This window comes from Eulemur rufifrons, chromosome 1 (assembly GCF_041146395.1).
Source record: "Eulemur rufifrons isolate Redbay chromosome 1, OSU_ERuf_1, whole genome shotgun sequence".
NCBI classification, from domain to species: domain Eukaryota; kingdom Metazoa; phylum Chordata; class Mammalia; order Primates; family Lemuridae; genus Eulemur; species Eulemur rufifrons.
In genome coordinates this window covers 31,094,444-31,116,759 of record NC_090983.1, presented here as the reverse complement: position 1 = coordinate 31,116,759, position 22,316 = coordinate 31,094,444, and the positions used below count along the sequence as shown (strand labels likewise).

The following is a 22,316-nucleotide window of genomic DNA, read 5'->3' as shown; positions in this document are numbered from 1 at the left end:
TCTAGAATGTATTCCAGGAAGGCTATGTCCAATAGTACATACACAGCAGCTAAACTCAAAATCAAAAAGAGAAAAGAAAATAAGGTTCTTGTAATGTCACAAAGGTGGTTTGTGGTGACAAGAATGGTGAACCAATCAGAGTGGTTTAAAATATACAAAATGTCCAGACATAATCCTACTAAAGATCTGCCTTGAAAATTGTGGAATCATTATGAGAAAAATTATTTCCACTATGTGAAGATACAGCAAGAAGGTATTAGCTATGAACCAGAGACGGAGCCTTCACCAGACATGGAACCTGCCGGTGCATTAATCTTAGAATTCTCAGCCTCTAGAACTCTGAGAAATACGTTTCTATTATTTATAAATTACCTAATCTCAGGTTATAAAAGCACAAATGGACTAAGACACCAAGTTATCCAAAATTGTAGGGCATAAAACAAGTTTCAACAAATTTTAAAAGATTCAAATCATAGAAAATGTGTTCTCTGAACAAATAGAATTAAATTATAAACATTTCCAGAAAATCTTCAAATGTTAGGAAACTAAGTAACACACTTCTAAAGTAACCCATGTATCAAAGAAGAAATCAAAAGGGAAATTAGAATGTGTTTTAAACTGGATGAAAATAAAAACATAAGTCAATATTTATGGGATGACTCTAAAGTAGTACTTACAGGGAGATTTATAGCAATAATATGTGTATTAGAAAAAAAGAAATAAATCATTACCTCAGACTTCACCTTAAGAAACCAGCAAAAGAAGAACAAATTCTTCTAGAATACTGAAGAGAAGACAATATTACTCAACTCATTCTACAATATCAGATCTACCAAAACCAATAATGACATTACAAGAAAGCTACAGACCTGTATTTCTCATAAATATATTAAAAAATTGTTTTATAAAATTTAGCAAATGAAGCCCATAATATATGAAAAGGATAATACATTATGACCAAGTAAGGTTGATCCTAGGAATTCCAAGTTGATTTCACCATCAAAAATCAATGTATTTTAGCATATTAATATACTAAAAAAAGAAAAAAAGTATCATCTCAATAGTTTCAGAAAGAGCATTTGACAAAACTCAGCACCCATTCTTGATAAAATCTCTCAGCAAATTAAGACTAGAAGAGAACTTCTTCAACCTAATGAAGGGTATCAATGAAAACTCTACAACTAACATTATACTTAATGGTATAGGGATGGAAATGTTCTAGATCTTGATAATGGGTGATGGTTACACCAAAATACACACTTCTCAAACTGTCTACATAAAATTAGGTAAATTTCATGTTATATAAATGTTATGAGTTGCATTATGTTCAAGTCCTAACACCTAACCCATTAGAATGTGACCTTACTTTGAAATAGGGTCATAGCAGATGTAATAAGTTAAGATGAGGTCATACGGGAGTAGGCTGGGCTGTTAATCCAATACTATAATCCTTATAAGAGGAGAGAGACACACAGGGAGAAGGTAGCCATGCGATGTGGTAGGCGACGAGTGGCATGATTCATTTACAAGCCAAAGAATTTCAAGGGATGTCACAAACACCAGAAGCTAGAAGAGACAAGGAAGGATGTTGCCCTATGGGTTTCAGAGGGAGCCGGGCCCTGCCAACACTGTAATTTCAGATTTCTAGCCTCTAGAACTGACAATACCTTTCTGTTTTAAGCCACTCAATATGTGGTATGTTATGATAGCTGTCCCCAGTCTTTTTGGCACCAGGGACCGGTTTCACAGAAGACAATTTTTCCATGGATTGGGGTGAGGGGAGAGGAGGAGGATGGTTTGGGGATGAATAAAGTGCATTATACTTATTGTGAACTTTATTTCTATTATTATTACATTGTAGTATCTAATGAAATAACTATATAACTCACCATAATGCAGAATCAGTGGGAGCCCTGAGCTTGTTTTCCTACAACTAGACGGTCCCATGTGGGACGCCAAAGTGTGTTGCTTATGTCCAGTCTACTCCGTAATCTCATTTTGGTTGCTGTCACTGCAGAAAACCCTGCTTCACAAAGACAAGATGTCGGAAATGAAAGCAGGCCTTTCAGTGCTTTTGTGGCAATCTCAGGATATTCTGCCTCGACTTTACTCCAGAATGTATGGATATTTGAAATTGTCTCAAACATACTTTTAAGGCCACCATCATTTGCGATCTCAAGCAGTTGATCCTCTTCTAGCACAAAGTCGATTCACCTGGCTTATTCACAAATGGGTCGCAGATCCATTCCTTCCCAGTTTGGGGGTCTTTTGTGGTTGGGAAATAATGCTCAAGCTCTTTTGAAAGCTGAGATAAGTGATCATGCACCAGCTGGGAGAAAGAAGGCCCTGGCTCAGTCTCTTTCAAAATCTCTGCTAATGTTTGAAACAGTCAAAAATCCCAATGTTCACTCGTTGCCCCCATAATTCCAGTTTGGCTTTGAATTGAAATTGGTATGTCAAAAAGATATCTGCATCCACATGTTTATTGCAGTGATTCACAATAGCCAGGGTATAGTAGCAAGTTAAATGTCCTTAAATAGATGATTAGACAAAGAGAATGTAGCCTATATACACAATAGAATACTACACAGCCTTTAAAAAGAAGGAAATTCTGTCATTTACAACATGGATCGAACTGGAGGACATTAAGCAAAGTTAAATAAGCCAGGTAGAAAAAGATAAATACTGTTTGATCTCACTTATTATGTGAAATATATAAAAGTTGATCTCATAGAAACAGAGAGTAAAAAAGTGGGTACCAGAGGCTGAGGGCAGGGGAAGAAGGAGGGATGAAAAAAGGGAAGATGGTGATCAAAGGGGACAAAGTTTCAGTTAGATTGTAGAAATAAGTTCCAGTTATCTATTGCACTGCATGGTGACCGCAGTTAATAATGTATAATTTAAAATTGCTAAAATACATTTTTAACACCCTCACTACAAAAAATGATAAATTGGTGAGGTGATAGATATGTTAATTATCTTGATTGAATCTCTCTATAATGTATACATAGATCAAAACATCACATTGTACCCTATAAATAGTAATTATTTATCAATTAAACATTTTTAAAATGTAAAAAAATTTAAATAAAAAACAAAATTAAGAAGGCAATGGATAAAATAATTGCAAATCAGTGCATGATTCTGGTTGATTCAAAGTACAGAGCAAAGACAATGTTCTTGGGAGATTATGGCATATTTCCCATTAGCACCATCAGTTATTATTCAGAGATTTAAATTTTGTGAATGGAATTCATAGCTTAATGAAGGCAGTTAAATGGATGAATAGAAGATATGAAGTTAGTGACATTACATATATCATTCTCTGCCTTCCTTAACCCTAATCTTCTGCAGGCCCTAGAGGCTTTAAACACAAAGACTCAAACATAATTAGAGCCCTTACCACTACCCTCTGTAGACTGTGGAATTAATCTTGCTGCCTTATACCTGATATTGGTAAGTCAGAGCTAGGCGGTTCATCCAGCCAGACCGGATACCCTTAAGGGTATTGAAATGATTTGCGTTTCCTACAACCAGGTGAATGATTTTGATTAATTACATACAATGAGGCCCAGGAGTTATACTATATTCAGGGATTCCTAAGAAAATGCCTCAAAGCCCTGCAGTATTTTTAACTAATTAAATAATTCAACACATATTGAGTGCTTACCATGGACTCATCACTATTGTAGATAGTAAGATACAGTGATGAGTAAGACTAAGTCCCTACCATCTGGAATTTGAACTCCAGTGGGAGTGACAGACAATAAACAAGTAAACAAACATGTAATATGATACCAGGTAAACAAACATATAATATGATACATGAAGAAAGAATACTAGGGATGGGATAGGGTGGATAAGTGTATAATTAACTTACATAGAGTGGTCAGAGAGGGCCCCTTTAAGGAGGTAACATCTGAGCAAAGACCTAAATGGTGTGAATGAAAGATCTGGGGGAATAGCATTCCCGTTAGAGAGAATAGTATTATAAAAAGACCCTGAAGCTAGAGCAAGTTTAGTTTGTTAAAGGAATAGCAAGAAGATTAATGCGGCTGAAGCAGAGTGAACAAAGGGAATAATGGTAAGACAAAAGGACAGAGAAATCCACAGAATACAGATTAAATGAGACATTGTATATGATGGTGAATAGTTTGGATTTTATTCCAAGCATGAAAAGATGCCACTGAAGAACACTGATCAGGGGAGTGACATTATTTAGATTACATTTTTACAACATCAGTCTGGCTGCTATAAGAATAGACTAGATACAGGCAAAATTGGAAGTAGAGAAACCAGCTTTTATAGCAGAGGGGAGAGATGAGAGTAGGTTGGTCTAAAGTGATAGCAGTGAAGGTGGTAGATTTTAGATATATTTTGAATATAGTACTGACAAGACTTGATGGTAGATTGAATATAAGAGACGAGAGAAACCAAGAAACTAAGGTTGACTCCTAGAATTTTGGTCTTAAAAATTTAGAAGTGACATTTATAAGAATATAAGCTCCACAAATGCATTTATTTTTGTGCTTTTTGTTCAACATATTCTATACAGCTAGAAACAATGCCTGGAATGTCTATATGCTGAAGAAATTAAATGCATAGAAAACAGAGGAGAGAATTTAAGTTGGGAGTGGAGAGTTGATGGAGGTGAAATTAAGAGATCAGTTTGGGTCATGTTAAGTTTGACGTTTCTACAAGACATCTATAAGAAATCTAAGTGAGCAAATTGTTACATATATAATCTGGAGTTCAAGGAAGAGCTCAGAGATTTTGGAGTCATTCATTTATACATGGTATTAATATTTTAAAGGTACGGGACTCAATGAATCACCTAGAAAGGTTAGGAAGAGAAAATACAAGCACTGGCCTGGGACACTCCTACATATAGAACTTGGAAGAGGAGGCTTCCCCAGCAAAGATCAGGCAGTGGGGAAGGCAGAGAACCAGGAGAATTTAGTATTACAAAAGGCCAACGAAAAAAATCACTTTCAAAAAAAGGTGCAATTATTTGTGTCAAATGCTACTAAGCAGTCAAGAAGATGAGATCTGAAAATTGATAATCATATTTGGTAATATGGAAGTCCTTGGGGACCTTGAAAAGAGTGGGTTCACTGGAATGTAGTTTTAGGGTCAAGATGACAAGGGTGTGGCTATAAGATCTGTTGCTAAGACCTCAAAAAGATTTAAGGTGGTGCCTTACAGACCTTCTCAGCTAGACAAAAAATATTCTAAGAATCTTAGGTGGTATCTAGGCCCTCTCTGCTAGACAGGAGCACTTCTAAAATTCTTAAGGATATTTTGCCATAGCACCCTGACTCTCAGTCCAAGGAAATAGGGTCCTGTCTTGAAAATATTTGGAAGTGTAATATTTGGCTAATTAAGATCTTAATTTGATACACAGGAAGCACAAAAAATCTTTCAGAGAACCATAGCATCTAGGACTAAAAGAAACACGGATAGTTTAAAACGAAAAGACGCATTTGAACCCTCAATTTTCTATAGACAGGACATAGGCTGCAAAGCTACTCAACTAAAAACAGAAGCTCTTTCTTATGGAAAAAGGAGGATTATTCAGAGGGCAAAGCCAAGAACTTCAGAATTACTGTGGTCCACTGACTGGTACATGCCTCACGTCTTTCTTCCCTCCCCCTTTAAAATATAAGTGTCTATTCCAGTTTTCCTGTTCCTGACTGACCACTGTACGTAGGGGACAGATAACTGGTCTCTTCAATTTATAGGTTTTAAAATTGACCAGCCTGAGCAAGAGCGAGACTCTGTCTCTACTAAAAATAGAAAGAAATTATATGGACAACTAAAAATATATACAGAAAAAATTAGCCGGGCATGGTGGCGCATGCCTGTAGTCCCAGCTACTCAGGAGGCTGAGGCAGTAGGATCGCTTAAGCCCAGGAGTTTGAGGTTGCTGTGAGCTAGGCCGATGCCACGGCACTCACTCTAGCCCGGGCAACAGAGCGAGACTCTGTCTCAAAAAAAAAAAAAAAAAAAAAAAAAAATTGAGAGAAGCCATACTCAAGCCACACTCACCCACATGGACCTGATTTAGATAATAAAATTCTGTACTTCAAGTCTGAGCCTGATGCAGTAATAGTATGAGACTGAGGATATTGGAAGGAAAGTAATATTTTACATGTGGAAGGAACATGAATTACTTGGGGCTAGAGATAGTTAATCTCTAAATATGGACTCCAATGAACAACACCTCCAAAGATTCATGCCCTTCTGTATTCCCCTCTCATACTGAATTAGGACTGAGCTTGGGACTTGCTATAACTAACAGATGCAGCTGAAGTGACCCTGTACTAGTCTCAATCCTAAGTCTCAAGAGGACCTGAAGCTTCCGTTTCTATATTTTGGAAGCCCTGAGTTGCCCCATAAAAAGTTCAGCTGCCCTGTTAGACCACATAGAGAGATCACATGAAGAGGACACATGGAGAAGAAGAGAGATAATTCCTAAGATTACATGGAGAAACAGATTTTACCCCCCCCAACCCACACATATATATGGGGTAGAGGGGGAGAGAGAGATGATGAGAGAGAGACAAATGGTCATCAAACCAGAAGTTCTTGTATCCCAGCTGAGCCTAGCCTTCCTTAACAGCTGTTCTCATCAAGTTTTCAGACATGTAAGTGAGCCATTGTGACTGTTCCAGCTCAATCAAGCTCCTATATGACTATAAGTCCATCCAACATCAAGCAGAGCAGAAAAATTGCCCAGCTAACATAACAGCCAACCCCACAGAATCTTGAAAGAAAATAAAGTGGTTGTTTTAAGCCACTAAGTTTTGGAGTAGTTCATTATGCAGCAATAAATTACTCATTTATCAATGAAAATAAAACATTTTCGAAGTCAGAGTGAATTTAATAAAGAAATTAAAAGGTAAACTGAAAATGATGTGCCTATGCAAGTGGTGAATATCCTACAAAGAGCTATCATAAAACCTAATCAAAATCTCTATGTCTTTAAAAGAGAAAAAGAGACAAATGACATGACCTGTCTACTCACGGTAGGGAAAATAAAAATGTCTAATGAACATGAAAAAGTTTTAATCATCATTTAAAAGATCAACAATACTCAATACGATTGGTGAAAACGTAAAGTAGTTATAATCCTGGAGAGCAATTTGTCAACATGCCATTTCTACAAATATATTAGGAGATAATCACAGATCCAAACAGTTAAGAGAATGTTAATTTAAAACTTAATGCCCAATATGAAAACTATTTAAAAATCATGGAATATCCATATTTGAGGATGTTCTGCATCTTTCAAATTTTTAAGAAAATTCAGGTAGCAAGCTTATAATAATGTTAAGGCAATAAGGCATAATATGAAATTACATATATATAGATGCAAATTTTAAAAACACATAAAAGACATAATCTATATATGCATAACAAAGACTGAAAGGAAATAAAATTTTTAAATGTGGCAGTAGAATAACAACTTTTCTTTTCTTTTTATGCTTTTCTCCATTTTCAAAATTTTCTGTGACTGTGTATTACTTTCACATTCAACAGAATGTTTTTCTTTTTAAGTTACATTGGTTAAGCAATATTGACTTAGGTAATCAAGAATAATTCCAAGCTAAAATTATATCTTTTTAAATGTGGAAGGGAATTTAGAAATGACCAAGTCTGATCTACCATTCAAAAGATAAGAAAATAGGTCTAGAGATTTGGATGTCCAAGCTATTTGAAGTATTTAGAAGCAGAGCCTTTCCCGGAACTCAAATTCTTTAATCTCTGACTGGTACATCTTTTTATACTGCTTTAAGAAGGTACCTGTAATAGTGATTCAAATTAGATGTAAAGAATTAAGTACAATAACTATCATTTCAAGAAAGTCTTTACTCTGATATACCTTTAAATTTACATTCTGATCATTCTCATTTTAAACTATAAAATTATTTGTAAGAAGGAGAATATATGCTATTTCCTATAAGTTTGATTAAAAATTTCCACTGAAATAACTTCTCAGGCTTTTACATTATCTTTGAATTTACATTTTGTTATTGTTTTTACACCTTCCGCTGAATTTTATACCAACCTATGAGATTACTTTGTATTACTGGCATCTCGAATCACTTTGCTTTTTCTTCAAATGTTTTTATCTTCATCACTTAATCAGTATAAATAAGATAGGAATATTTAATATACTTAAGACACATTTCCACTTCGAGACACTTGAATGCATTTTCAATTTATTTCAATCTAATTTTTTTTAAAAAAATAGATTATTTTTCCTAGCCTTATAGTTCTGATGTGAGGGCAGACACTTTACTTCAAGGTCTTCTTTTGGATCTTGCCTTTGAAAACTACCTTTTATTTTTGAATCTGGGGAAACTAAGCGTGTGCTCTTCCTTTCAGCTAAGTTTCCAGAGTTGCTTTGCCACCTATTTTCTGTTGGAGATGAATTTAAGTTCATCCTTCTTATTCTCTCTGAATTTATAAAGCTACTTCTCAACTTTACCTCTGATGAAGATGATTCTGTTTTTAAAATGCCTGGATGTCTATCTTTCAATTTTTCTTCTTGTGGAAATGATAATTTTTGCATTTTTCTCTCTGGCACAACTTCTGATGGGCATGGATATAAAGGTGGCATATTGTCCTCTTCTGTGATTTCCACTCTAGGAATAGTGGTCAATGGAGTATCTGTGGGTGGACGCGTTGATTCATCACTTTTAGGAGAAACAGCAGTTGAATTATCCTGGTGTAATAGGCTCAAAGTTGGTATGGTCAGGCCTCTCTTATTGTGCTTATCCGGTAACTAGAAAATATAGCCATAAAACAAGCTACCAATTAATCACCACTGACCATGAAATAGTTAAAATTAATAAAATGACTTAAAATCAGTTGTACACTTACCCTTTATTATAAAAAATTACCATTAATATTTGTAAGTTACATTTTCAATAAAAGACATGAGAAATTCTCTACTTGCCTGAAATCATAGACTGTAGAATACTTTCTATAAAAATGATAAAGTGTGGTTTATAAAGCAGTGGTTGTCATAGGTCCAAATTTTATAAACCAGCAACATCTTTGGTTTATATAAAAATAAAAAATCTGAGGGTATGACATTTTACTGTTATTATGCTATCACTAATATATTATGAAACAAGGGAAATTTTAATAGCAAAATAGTAAAAGGAACAATATCATAAAATCACAACTATATAATAAAATAAAGAAAATTTTAATAGCAAAATAGTACAAAAATGATATCATAAAATGAAGGATAGCCTGTTAAGCTAAATAAATTTAGCTTTGTGAAAATTCTCTACATTGTCTTTTTTTCTTTCCTTAACTGGAGAAAACAGTATATATGGATTCTTCAATTGGTATTTGGGAGCCACTGACCCAAGAATGGAAATCATTAAATTGTATTTGTCAAGCAGTAAAGAACATTTTACTTTTTATTGGTTTACATGGGGATCCACTGTTTATGGAATGAATACCTTCTATAAAATTAGCAGAAAAGCAAATTATATTATATGAACTCTATTTTTTATTGATCTCTATTATAAAGTATATAATATTATTCCATGGGCAAAGTTTACAGTATGATAAAAGATTTTGGTGAGAAAGTAAAAAATACAGTTAGGTCTATGGCATTTCTGAGATCTTATGCAGAACTTCACATTTTTTTCTTAACTTGTTTCCCTTTCTCTTCCTCAACACCTTTTGTCCCCTATTTCCAAATATATTTTTAAATATTACTATTTTACACTGAAGCCTCTATTTCAACAATGTAACTGTACAGATATTGCCATAATAGAAATAACCATGAAACAATTGAAAACTTCTTGGGTGCTTTTTTCATTTATCTATAAATACTTTCCCATTTACAAATATTCCATCCCTTTATAAAATAATGACTATTAGAAGGTCTCTCCCAACTTCCCTTACCTCATTTGGAGTAGTTTTAGTTTCTTCCTTTATAGGAAAAGCATCTGTTAAAAATTAATAGGAATATTTTATTTTACATAAAACAATGAACACATTATTTATGTGTATGAACATTAATAAAATACTATTACAATTTTCTCACCAGAAACAAAGAGCACCTTAAATCAAAGCAGCTATCCAAACATAAACACTACTTAGTAAAAACAGGCTGATGAATCTCTGGGAAGATGGGGGAGTGGTAAAAAAACAAATGTGGAAATAAAATGAAAACAGGCATAAAGTGATAAGATTTCAGATTCACAAACATAAGACACAAAAACAGGTATAGACTATATTTTGTAAAAGCTGAGAGGAAATAAAATAAATGCCAGATGGTAAGTGATAGGCTTGGGATTGGAAAAAGAGGCTAGACTAAAGATGTATGAAATCAGAGAAAATAGAACCATTCAAGACAGGCTGACTGAAACACTTGTAAAATTTTCCTGGGAATATAAGGAATACATATTTAGCACGTAGAAAAGGAAAACCTAAAAGAGACAGAAAGAAAATAAAGAACTGAGATACAAATAAATGCAATTCTAGTAAAAACAATTTACTATGGTCACAATTAGCATCATGACTCTTTTTTCCTTTTAATTGTGGTAAGAACACTTAACATGATATCTACCCTGCTGACAAAATTTTAAGTGTAAAATACAGTAATGTTAACTATAGGCACAATGTTGCATAGCAGATCTCTAGAACTTCATCATCTTGTATAACCAAAACTTTATACTTGGTGAAAAGCAATTCCCCATTTGCCCCTCCCCCAAGTCTCAGGCAACCATCATTTTAATCTGTTTCTGTGTGTTTATATACCTCATACAAGTGGCATCATGCTGCGTTTGTCTTTCTGTGAGTGGCTTATTTCACTTAGCATAAGGTCCTCAAGGTTCAGCCATGTTGTCACAAGTGGCAAGATCTTCTTCTTTATTAATGCTGAATGATATATTGTCCATTGTATGTAGTACAGACATACCTTGTTTTATTGCACTTAGCTTTATTGCACTTCATAGTGCATTTTTTTACAAATTGAAGGTTCGTGTCAACCTTGCATCAAGGAGTCTATTGGTGCCATTTTTCTAGTAGCATGTTGTTCACTTTATGTCTCTGTGTCACATTTTCAAACTTTTTCATTACTATTATATCTGTTATGGTGATCAGTGATCTTTGATGTTACTATTGTAATTGTTTAGGGGCACCACAAACCATGCCCATGTAAGACAACGAACTTAACGAACTTAATCTACAAATGTGTGTGTTCTGACTGCTCCACTGACTAGCTGGTTCCCCATCTCTCTTCCTCTCCTCAGCCCCCCTATTCCCTGAGACGCAACAATATTGAAATTAGGCCAATTAATAACACTTAATGGCCTCTAAATGTTCAAGTGAAAGAAGAGTTCCATGTCTCTCACTTTAAATCAAAAGCTAGAAATGATTTTTAGTGAGAAAGGCATGTTGAAAGCTGAGATAGGCTGAAATCTAGGCCTCTTGCACCAAACAGCCAAGTTGTGAATGCAAAGGAAAAATTCTTGAAGGAAATTAAAAGTGCTACTCCAGTGAACATGTGAATGATAAGAAAGTGAAACAGCCTTATTGCTGATATGGAGAAAGTTTTAGTGGTCTGGATAGAAAATCAAACCAGCCACAACAGTCCTTTAAGCCAAAGCCTAATCCAGAGCAAGTCGATACCTCTCTTCAATTCTATGAAACCCAAGAGAGGTGACGAAGCTGCAGAAGAAAAGTATAAAGCTAACAGAGGTTTATGGAAAGAAGCCATTTCCACAACATAAAAGTATAATACAAGGTGAAGCAGCATGTGCTAATGTAGAACCTGCAGCAAGTTATCCAAAAAATCTAGCTAAGATAATTGGTGAAAATAGCTACACTAAACAACAGATTTTTAAGGTAGATGAAACAGCCTTATAATGGAAGAAGATGCCATCTAGGACTTTCATAGCTAGAGAAAAGACAAAGCCGGGTTTCAGAGCTTTAAGGACAGGCTGACTCTTTTGTTAGGGCTAATGCAGCTGGTGACTCTTAAGTTGAAGCCAATGCTCATTTACCATTCTAGGGCCTTTAACATTTATGCCAAATCTATTTTGCCTGTGCTCTATAAATGAAACAACAAAGCCTTGATGACAGAACATCTATTTACAGCATGGTTTAACGAATATTTTAAGCCTACTGTTGAGACTTACTGCTCAGAAAAAAAAAGATTCCTTTCAAATATTACTGCTCATATAATGCATCTGGTCACCCAAGAGCTCTGATGGAGATGTATAAACAGATTAATATTGTTTTCATGCCTGCTAACACAACATCCATCCTGCAGCCCATATATCAAGGAGTAATTTTGACTTTCAAGTCCTCTTATTTAAGAACTACATTTCAGTCCTTTATCTGATGTGTAGTATGCAAAAATTTTTTCCCATTCTGTAGGTGGTCTGTTTATTCTCATGACTGTTTCTTTGGCTGTGCAGAAGCTTTTTAGTTTAATCAGGTCCCATTCATTTATTTTTGTTGTTGCTGTGGTTGCCTTAGGGGTCTTCTTCATAAATTCTTTGCCTAGGCCAATGTCTGTAAGAGTCTTTCCTACATACTCTTCTAGAATTCTAATCGCATACTACACATCAGATAAAGGACTGATAACAAGAATCTATTTAGAACTCAGGAAAATCAGCAAGAAAAAAATCAAACAACCCTATCAAAAAGTGGGCAAATGACATGAATAGAAATTTTTCAAAAGAAGATATAAGAATGCTAACAAACATATGAAAAAATGCTCAACATCCCTAATCATCAGAGAAATGCAAATCAAAACCACAATGAGATATCACTTAACTCCAGTGAGAATGGCCATTATCAAAAAGTCCCAAAACAACACATGTTGGCATGGATGCGGAGAGACAGGAACACTCATACACTGCTGGTGGGACTGCAAACTAGTGCAATCCCTGTGGAAAGCATTATGGAGATAACTTAAACAGAGTCAAATAGATCTACCATTCAACCCAGCAATCCCATTATTGGGCATCTACCCAAAGGAACAAAAGTCGTTGTATGACAAAGACACCTGTACTCGAATGTTTATAGCAGCACCATTCACAATCGCAAAGATGTGGAAACAACCCAAATGCCCATCAATTCATGAATGGATTAGTAATTGTGGTATATGTATACCATGGAGTATTACTCAGCTATAAGAAATAATGGTGATATAGAATCTCTTATGTTCTCCTGGATAGAGTTGGAACCCATTCTATTAAGTGAAGTATCCCAAGAATGGAAAAACAAGCATCACATGTACTCACCAGAAAATTGGTTTCCCTGATCATCACCTAAATGCACATTTGAGAATGATACCAATTGGATATCAGATTGAGGTGGGGGTTGGGGGGAGGGGATGGGTGTATGCCTACATGATGAGTGCGTTGCGCACCGTCTGGGGAATGGTCACCCTTGAAGGTGCTGACTCGGGGGGAAGGGTAGGGAAGGTGGGAGGAGGGGATGGGTGTATACCTACATGATGAGTGCAATGCGCACTGTCTGGGGAATGGGCACGCTTGGAGCTCTGACTCGGGGGGATAGGCGGTACATGGGCAGCATATGTAATCTGAACTTTTGTACTCCCATAATAAGCTGAAATAAAAGAAAAAAAAACTACATTTCATAAGGCTTTAGCTGCCATAGATAGTGTTCCTCTGATGGATGTTGGTAAAGTAAATTAAAAACTTTCTGGATAGGATTCACCATTCTAGATGCCATTAAGAACATTTGTGATTTGTGGGAGGAGGTCAAAATAGTAACATTAACAGCAGTTTGGAAGAAGTTGATTCCAGCCTTCATGGATGACTTTGAGGTGTATTCAAGACTTCAGTGAAGGAAGTAACTGCAGATGTGGTGGAGATAGCGAGAAAACTATATTTAAAGTGGAGCCTGAAAATATGACTGAATTGCTGCTATCTCATGATAAAACTTGAATGAATGAGGAGTTTCTTCTTATGGATGAGCAAAGAAAGTGCTTTCTTGAGATGAAATTTACTCTTGGTGAAAATGCTGTGAACATTGTTGAAATGACAACAAAGGATTTAGAGTACTACATAAAGTTAGTTGATAAAGCAGCAGCAGGGTTTGAGAGGATTGACTCCAATTTTGAAAGAAGTTCTACTATGGGTAAATGCTGTTAAACAGCTTCATACACTGCAGAGAAATCTTTTGTGAAAGGAAGAGTCAATCAATGTGGCAAATTTCCAATTTTTTTTTAAAGAGATCAGGTCTCGGCCGGGCGCGGTGGCTCACGCCTGTAATCCTAGCACTCTGGGAGGCCGAGGTGGGCGGATCGTTTGAGCTCAGGAGTTCGAGACCAGCCTGAGCAAGAGCGAGACCCCACCTCTACTAAAAATAGAAAGAAATTATATGGACAGCTAAAAATATATATAGAAAAAATTAGCCGGGCATGGTGGCGCATGCCTGTAGTCCCAGCTACTTGGGAGGCTGAGACAGGAGGATCGCTTGAGCCCAGGAGTTTGAGGTTGCTGTGAGCTAGGCTGACGCCACGGCACTCACTCTAGCCTGGGCAACAGAGTGAGACTCTGTCTCAAAAAAAAAAAAAAAAAAAAAAAAAAAAAAAAAAAAAAAAAAAAGAGATCAGGTCTCACTCCATTGCTCAGTCTGAAGCACAGTGGCATGATCACAGCTCAAACTCCCGGGCCCAAGAGATCTTTCCTCAGCCTCCCAAGTAGCTGGTACTCTAGGTGCATGCCCCCAGACCTGGCTAATTTTTTAAATTTGTTGTAGAAATGGGTCTTGCTAGGTTGCCCAGGCTGGTCTTTAACTCCAGGCCTCAAGCGATCCTTGTGCCTTGACCTCCCCAAGTGTTGGGATTACAGGCCTTCATTGTTATTTTAAGAAATTGCCACAGCCACCCCAACCTGCAGCAACCATCAGTCAGCAGCCATCAACATCAAGGCAAGACTTACCACCAGCAAATGATTATTCACTCACTGAGATGTTCAGAGGACTGTTCATTTTTCTTAGCAATAAAGTATTTTTTAAATTAAGATATATACCCAGGGGTTTTTTACATAATGCTAGTGCTCATTAATATGCATATTAATATACTATAGTATAATATAAACATAACTTTTAAATACTAGGAAACCAAAAAATTTGTATGACTTGCTTAATTGTGATATTTGCTTTATCGTGGTAATCTGGAATTGAACCCATAATGTCTCTGAGGTATGCATATACCATGTTTTCTTTATCCATTCATCTGTGGTAGGACATTTAGGTTGTTTCTACATGTTGGCTATAGTTAATAGCATGGCAGTGAACATGGGAGTGCAAATATTGCTCTGAGGTGATTTCAATTCTTTTGGATAGACATCCAGTAGTGAGACTGCAGGATGACATGGTGTATCTATATGTCATTTTTTAGTAACCTCCACACTATTTTCAAAAGTGGTTGCACCATTTTACATTCCCACTAACAGCGCGAAAGGCTTCTAATTTCTTTACATCCTTGCCAACACTTGTTTTTTTTATTTTTTGGTAATAGCCATCCTAGAAGGTGTGAAATGATATCTAATTATGATTTTGAATTGTGTTTCTCTGATGTTTAGTGATATTGAGCATCTCTTCGTATATCTGTTGGCCATTTGTATATATTATTTGGATAAATGTATATTCTAGAGCTTAGCCTATTTTTAATTGGGTTAATTTTTTTTTTTTTTTTTGCTACTGAGTTGAAGAAGTCCCTTATATATTTTGGATATTAACCCCTTATTAGATACAGAATTTGCAAATATTTTCTCCCATTCTGTGGGTAGTCTCTTCACTCTATTGTTTCCTTACTGCACAGAAGCTTTTTAGTTTGAGATAGTTCCACTTACCTGTTTTGCTTTTGTTGCCTTTGCTTTTGGTGTCTTAGTCAAGAAATTAGAGAGGATCAAGATGGCCAACTAGACACAGGTAGTATATGCCTCCTCCACAGACAGGAATCAGAATAGTAAACATATTCTAACATTTTGAACAGATCATCTAGGAAAGATTGCTAGAATTTACCAGGGAAGTGATGGGAAGCACCAAAAGTGGGTAAGGAGAGGGTTCCAGCCAACTTCTCTAGCTGGGGCCTGGCTAAGAGCTGGGAGAAGCTCCTGATTCGGGGAAACAGTAAGAGAGAAGCCCCTGGGGCTCCGTTCTCCAATGCAAGCTTTTACAATCTTGCCTGCAAGAGAACTGCCCAACCCATGCAGATCTCAGATCTAACATAGGGAGCTGCTTGGAGACTGCTCAGAGATGGTGCTCCAGAAAGGGAACCCAAGCAGACTCCCACAGGTATCTGAGTCTAGAGCAGCTTGAGCTGGGCACCATTCTGAAAGCCTACATACTGGGGAACTGCAAGTACACCTGCAGTCACTGAATAGCTCCAAGGAGGGATAGAGGAGCCCAGACACTCTCACGCACTCCTGGGAAGGTCCCCACCACCCTGCTGTGGGCTGGTGTTGGGACTGAGACATGAGCAGACAGCATTTTCCAGTTTCTTAGCCATGCAGCTTGCCTGGGTGGGGCCCTAGCCTTTCTGAATACAGATCCAAAGCACCATTTTGGGAGTTTGATACTGGGTTGCACCATGTCCTCAGGTTGAATTTGAAGTAATGAGGCTACAGCCCCTGGCTGGAGATGGGTAGGGAGACCAGGCTTTCCAGCACTCATCTGGGATGGTGCCCACCATCTGCAGCTAGCTGCTATGGGACCAAGTCTAAAGTGAACTGCACTCCCCACAGTTTCTTGCCAGTGCAGCCTGCCTGAGAAGAGCCCCACCCTCTCTGGTCAAAAGCCTAAGGCACCATTTTGGAAGTTTAAAGCTGGCAGCACCCACCCTTGGGCTGCTGCAGCCCCGCCTAGCTTAGGAGGGACAGGGGAGCCCAAGCTCTCCTATACACATCTAGGACAAACCCCATTATGCTGCTATGGGCTCTTGTGAGACTGAGACATGAGCAGACAGTACTTCCCACAGATTCTTGCTCATGCTGCTTGTCTGAAAGGGGCCCTGCTGTCTTTGATTACAAGCCCATAGCCAGCACCATGCCCTGCCCTCAGGCTAAGTTCAAAGTGAAGTGGCTGCAGCTGCCACTCCCATGGCAAGGGAGGGCAAGACAAAGCTCTCCTAAGCACACTTAGGACAATACTCACCACCCTTTTACAGGCTACGGGACTGGGGACTAGCCTGCCCAATCTATTGCAGCTACCAGTAACACCAACACAGACCACTTGGGTCCTAGTGGGTGGCTCCACCACTGCTACTGCCACCTCCCACATCATACCAGCTGCTCAGGGACCTGAGAAGCCATTCATACACCTAGCTCTCTGCTCCAACTACTACCTTCTGAGGAAGCCACCTGAAGGCCCAAGAATTGGCTCCCCAGGACACACTAATATCACTGCTAGAGTAAGCTGCTCTGGGGCCTAAAATTAGGCATACTCAGGCCACCCACTACTTCCACCACTGGGCCCCAAAGACTGGCTTGGCTGGTGTGCAAGTCCCTACCAAAACCTCACCACAGCTTCAACTAATAACTGTTCCCTAAGCCAATAAGGAAATAACAGATAGCACTGAGCCTGTGTACTGCCTAAGAAATCATACAAAAATTACACTACCACAGGCAGCCAAAATCAAAGCCAAAGTGTCCTACTCAACCAACAAAATACATACATCTTCAAGAAAAAAATTCTCCCCTTCAAAAGCAATTTCAAAACTTTGGAATAAGCGAGTGCTACATCTAATGTGTAGATATCAATGGACGGATACAGAAAACATGAAAAAGCAAGGAAACATCACACCACCAAAGGACCACAACGATTGTCCAGCAATGGATCCCAATCAAAAAGAATTCCTTGTAATGCCAGAAAAAATAATTCCAAACATTAATTCTAAAGAAGCTCAATGAGATGCAAGAGAAATCTGAAAATCAATACAAAGAAATAAAAAAAATCATTTCAGAAATGAGAAAATCAATGAGAAATTTGCCAAGGAGATAGTTATCATGAAAAAAAAAACCCCACAAATTCTGGAGCTGAAAAATTCATTGAAGGAAATACAAAACACATTTGAAAGCTCAAGAATAGACTAAGCAGAAGAAAGGATCCCAGAACTTGAACACAGGTCTTTTAAAATAATCCAGTCAGACAAAAATAAGAAAAAAAGAATAAAAAATAATTAGTAAAGCTTTTAAGACATCTGGGACTACATAAAGTGACTGAACTTATGAATTATCAGTATTTCTGAGGAGGGAGAGAAATTAAAAAGTTTAGAAAACCCATTTGAGAAAATAATTGATGAAAACTTCCAAGGACTAGCAAGAGAGTTAGACATTCAGATACAGGAGGCCTAACAATCCCCAGGCAAATAAATTACAAAAAGGACTTCACTGTGACATATTATAATCAAAATGACCAAAGCTGAAGTTAAAGAAAGAATTTTAAAATTAGCAAGAGAAATCAATGAAGAAAACTCCATCAGACTAACAGCAGACTTCTCAAAAGAAACCTTACAGGCCAGAAGAGAATGGGATAGCATTTTCAAAATGCTGAAAGAATAAAACTGCGAGCCAAGAATTTTATATCCTGCCAGAATAAGCTTCATAAATTAAGGAGAAATAAAGTATTTCCCAGACACTAAACTAACCCTACAGGAAATATTCAAAAGAATCTTAAACAGAGAAATGAAATGTTAACATTCACCATCATGAAAATACATGAAAATATAAAACCCACAGGTCTTATAAAACAATCACACAATGGAGGATGAAAAAGGAATTACATGGCAATATGACAGATGTTCAGCAAACCACAAAGACAAAAAGAAAAAGAAAGAAACAAATTGTAAAACAACTAACAATATGACAAGAATAAAGCCTCACATATCAATATTAACCCTGAACATAATAGATAAAATGCTCCACTGAAAAGACATAGATTTGATTAAAAAAATGATCCAAATACATCTGGCTTACAATAAAATCACCTTACCCATAAAGACACATATAGAAATCAAAGACACAAACGGAAATCAAAAGCAAGCAGGAGTAGCTATACTTATCAGATAAAACAAACTTAAGTAAAAACAGCAAAAACAAAACAAAACAAAAAAGGTCATTATATAATGGTAAATGGATCAATTCAGCAAGAGGATATGATGATCCTAAATATATATGCACCCACCATTGGAGCACCCAGATTCATCAGACAAAGATTACCAGACCTAAAGAAAGAGATAGATAGAAGCACACTAATAGTGGGGGACTTCAATATCCCACTCACAGCACTAGACAGATCCTCAAGACAAATATCAACAAAGAAGTATTGGACTTAAATTTGACTTTAGACCAAATGAACTTAAAAGACATTTACAGAACATTCCATCCAACAACTACAGTATATACATTATTTCCATCAGCACATGGAACATTCTCCAAGAAAGACCACATTTTGTTCCACAAAACAAGTCTTAATACATTTTTCAAACTTGAAATTATATCAAGTATCTTCTCAGATCACAGTGGAATAAAGCTAAAAATCAATACAAAGGGGAATTTCAGAAACACATGGAAATTAAACAACATGCTCCTGAACAATCACTGGGTCAATGAAGAAATAAAGATGGAAATTAAAAAATTTCTTAAAAAGAATAAAAATGAAAACACAACATACCAAAACTTGTGGGATACAGCAAAAGCAGTGCTAATACAGAAGTTTATAGCATTAAATGCCTACATCAAAAAAGTAGACAGATCACAAATTAACAACCTAACAATGCATCTCAAGGAACTAAAAAAACAGGAACAAACCAAACCCAGAATTAGCAGATAAAAAGAAAGAACACAAATCAGAGCAGAACTAAATGAAACAGAGACAAAAAAATAATACAAAGGATCAACAAAATAAAAAGTTGGCTCTTGGAAAAGATAACCAAAATTGATAAACCAGTAGCTACACTAACCAAGAGAGGAAAAGATCTAAATAAACACAATCAGAAATGAAAAAGGAGACATTACAACTGATACCACAAAACATCAGAGATTATTATGTACACCTATATACTCACAAACTATAAAACCTAGAGGAAATGGATGAATTCCTGAAAACATACAATCTCCCAAGATTAAATCAGGAAGAAATAGAACCCCTACATAGATTAATAGTGAACAGCAAGATTGAATCAGTAATATTAATAAAAAAATCATGAACATAGATGCAAAAATCCTCAACAAAATACTAGCAAACTAAACCTAACAGCACATAAAAAAAAAAAAAAATTAACCATGATCAGGTGGGTTTCATGCCAAGATTGCAAGAACGGTTCAACATACACAAATCCATAAATGTGGTTCACTACATAAACAGAATTAAAAACAAAAACCATATGATCATCTCAACAGATGAGGGAAAAGCATTTGATAAAATCCAGCAACGCTTCATAAAAATCCTTAATAAACCAGGCATAGAAGGAACATACCTCAAAATAATAAAAGCCGTATATGAAAAACCCACAGCCAATACCATACTAAATGGGGTAAAGCTGTAATTATTCCCCCTAAGAACAGGGAAAAGACTTGGATGTTCACTTTTAGCACTTCCATTCAACATAGTACTGGAAGTCCTAGCCAGAGCAATCAGGCAAGAGAAAACAATAAAGGGCACCTATACTAAAAAAGAGGAGGTCAAACTATCCCTGTTTGCCAATGATTTTTTTTTTTTTTTTTTTGAGACAGAGTCTTGCTCTGTTGCCTAAGCTAGAGTGCAATGGCATGATCATAGCTCACTGCAACCTCTAACGCCTGGGCTCAAGGGATCCTCCTGCCTTAGTCACCCAAGTAGCTGGGTCTACAGGCACATGCCACCACACCTGGCTAATTTTTTCTATTTTTAGTAGAGACAGCATCTCATTCTTGTTCAAGCTGGTCTCAAACTCCTGACCTCAAGCGATCCTCCCACCTCAACCTCCCAGAGTGCTAGGATTACAGTTGTGAGCCACTGTGCTGGCTGATGATATAATCTTATATTTAGAAAACCCTAAAGATTCCTCCAAAAGACTTCTAGTATTGATAAATAAATTCAGCAAAATCTCAGGTTACAAAATTGAGATACACAAATCAGTAGTATTTTTATATACTAATAACAGCCAAGCTGAAAATCAAATCAAGAACTCAATACCATTTATAATAGCTGCAAAAAAAAAGACACCTAGGGATATAGTTAACCAAGGAGGTGAAAGATCTCTACAATGAGAACTATAAAACACTGATGAAAGAAATCACTGATGACATACAAAAATGTAGAAACTTCCCATGCTCACGGATTGGAATATTGTTAAAATGTCCATACTACCCAAAGTAACTTACAGATTCAATGCACTTCCCATCAAAATACCAATGTTATTTTCCACAGAATTAGAAAAAAATCCTAAATTTCATATGGAATCAAAATATAGACAAAATAGCCAACATAATTCTAAACAAAGAGAACAAATCTGGAGGCATCACATTACTCAACTTCAAATTATACTACAAGGCTACGGTAACTAAAACAGCATGGTACTGGTATAAAAGTAGACACATAGATCAATGCAACAGAATAGCAAACCCAGAAATTAAACCATACACCTACAACCAACTTATCAAAGCAGACAAAAACATGTAATCTATTGGGGAAAGGATGCCCTTTTCAATAAATGGTGCTGGGAAAATTGGAGAGCCACCTAAGAATGAAACTAGATCCCCATCTCTCACTATACACAAAAATTAACTCAAGATGGATTAAAGACTTAAATGTAAGGCCTAAAACAATAAAAATCTTAGAAGAAAACTTAGGAAAAACTTTTCTGAACATTGGCCTAGGCAAAGAATTTATGACTAAGACACAAAAAGCAAATACAACAAAAACAAAAACAAAAAAAATAAATGAGACTTAAGAAGTTTCTGCACGGCAAAAGAAATAATCAACAGAGTGAACAAACAATGGGAGAAAATAATTGCAAATTATACATCTGATAAAGGACTAATATCCAGAATCTACAAGGAACTAAAACAAATCAGCAAGAAAAAACCAAATAACCCCAATAAAAACTGGGGCAAATGACATGAAAAGACATTTAAAATAAACGTATGTATAAATGGTCAAAACACATATGAAAAAAAATGTTCAACATCACTAATGATCAAGGGAATGCAAATTAAAGCCAGTAATATATCACCTTAACCCTGTCAGAATGGCTATTATTAAAAAGTCAAAAAACAATAGACGCTGGCATGGATGCAGTGAAAAGGGAATGCTTACGC

The 22,316-nt window shown here is 36.4% G+C and overlaps 1 protein-coding gene across 1 annotated transcript in view; it reads right to left on the bottom strand.

The window, feature by feature from the left end:
- Positions 1-22,316, bottom strand: part of C2CD6 (C2 calcium dependent domain containing 6) — a 130,660-nt gene that overhangs the window by 44,817 nt on the left and 63,527 nt on the right. Inside the window, exons 12-13 of the mRNA XM_069474219.1 lie at positions 9,934-9,977; positions 8,495-8,791 (exon numbers count right to left, since the gene is read on the bottom strand). Coding sequence (XP_069330320.1) covers positions 8,495-8,791; positions 9,934-9,977 — 341 coding nt within the window. The remainder of the gene's footprint in view (positions 1-8,494; positions 8,792-9,933; positions 9,978-22,316) is intronic.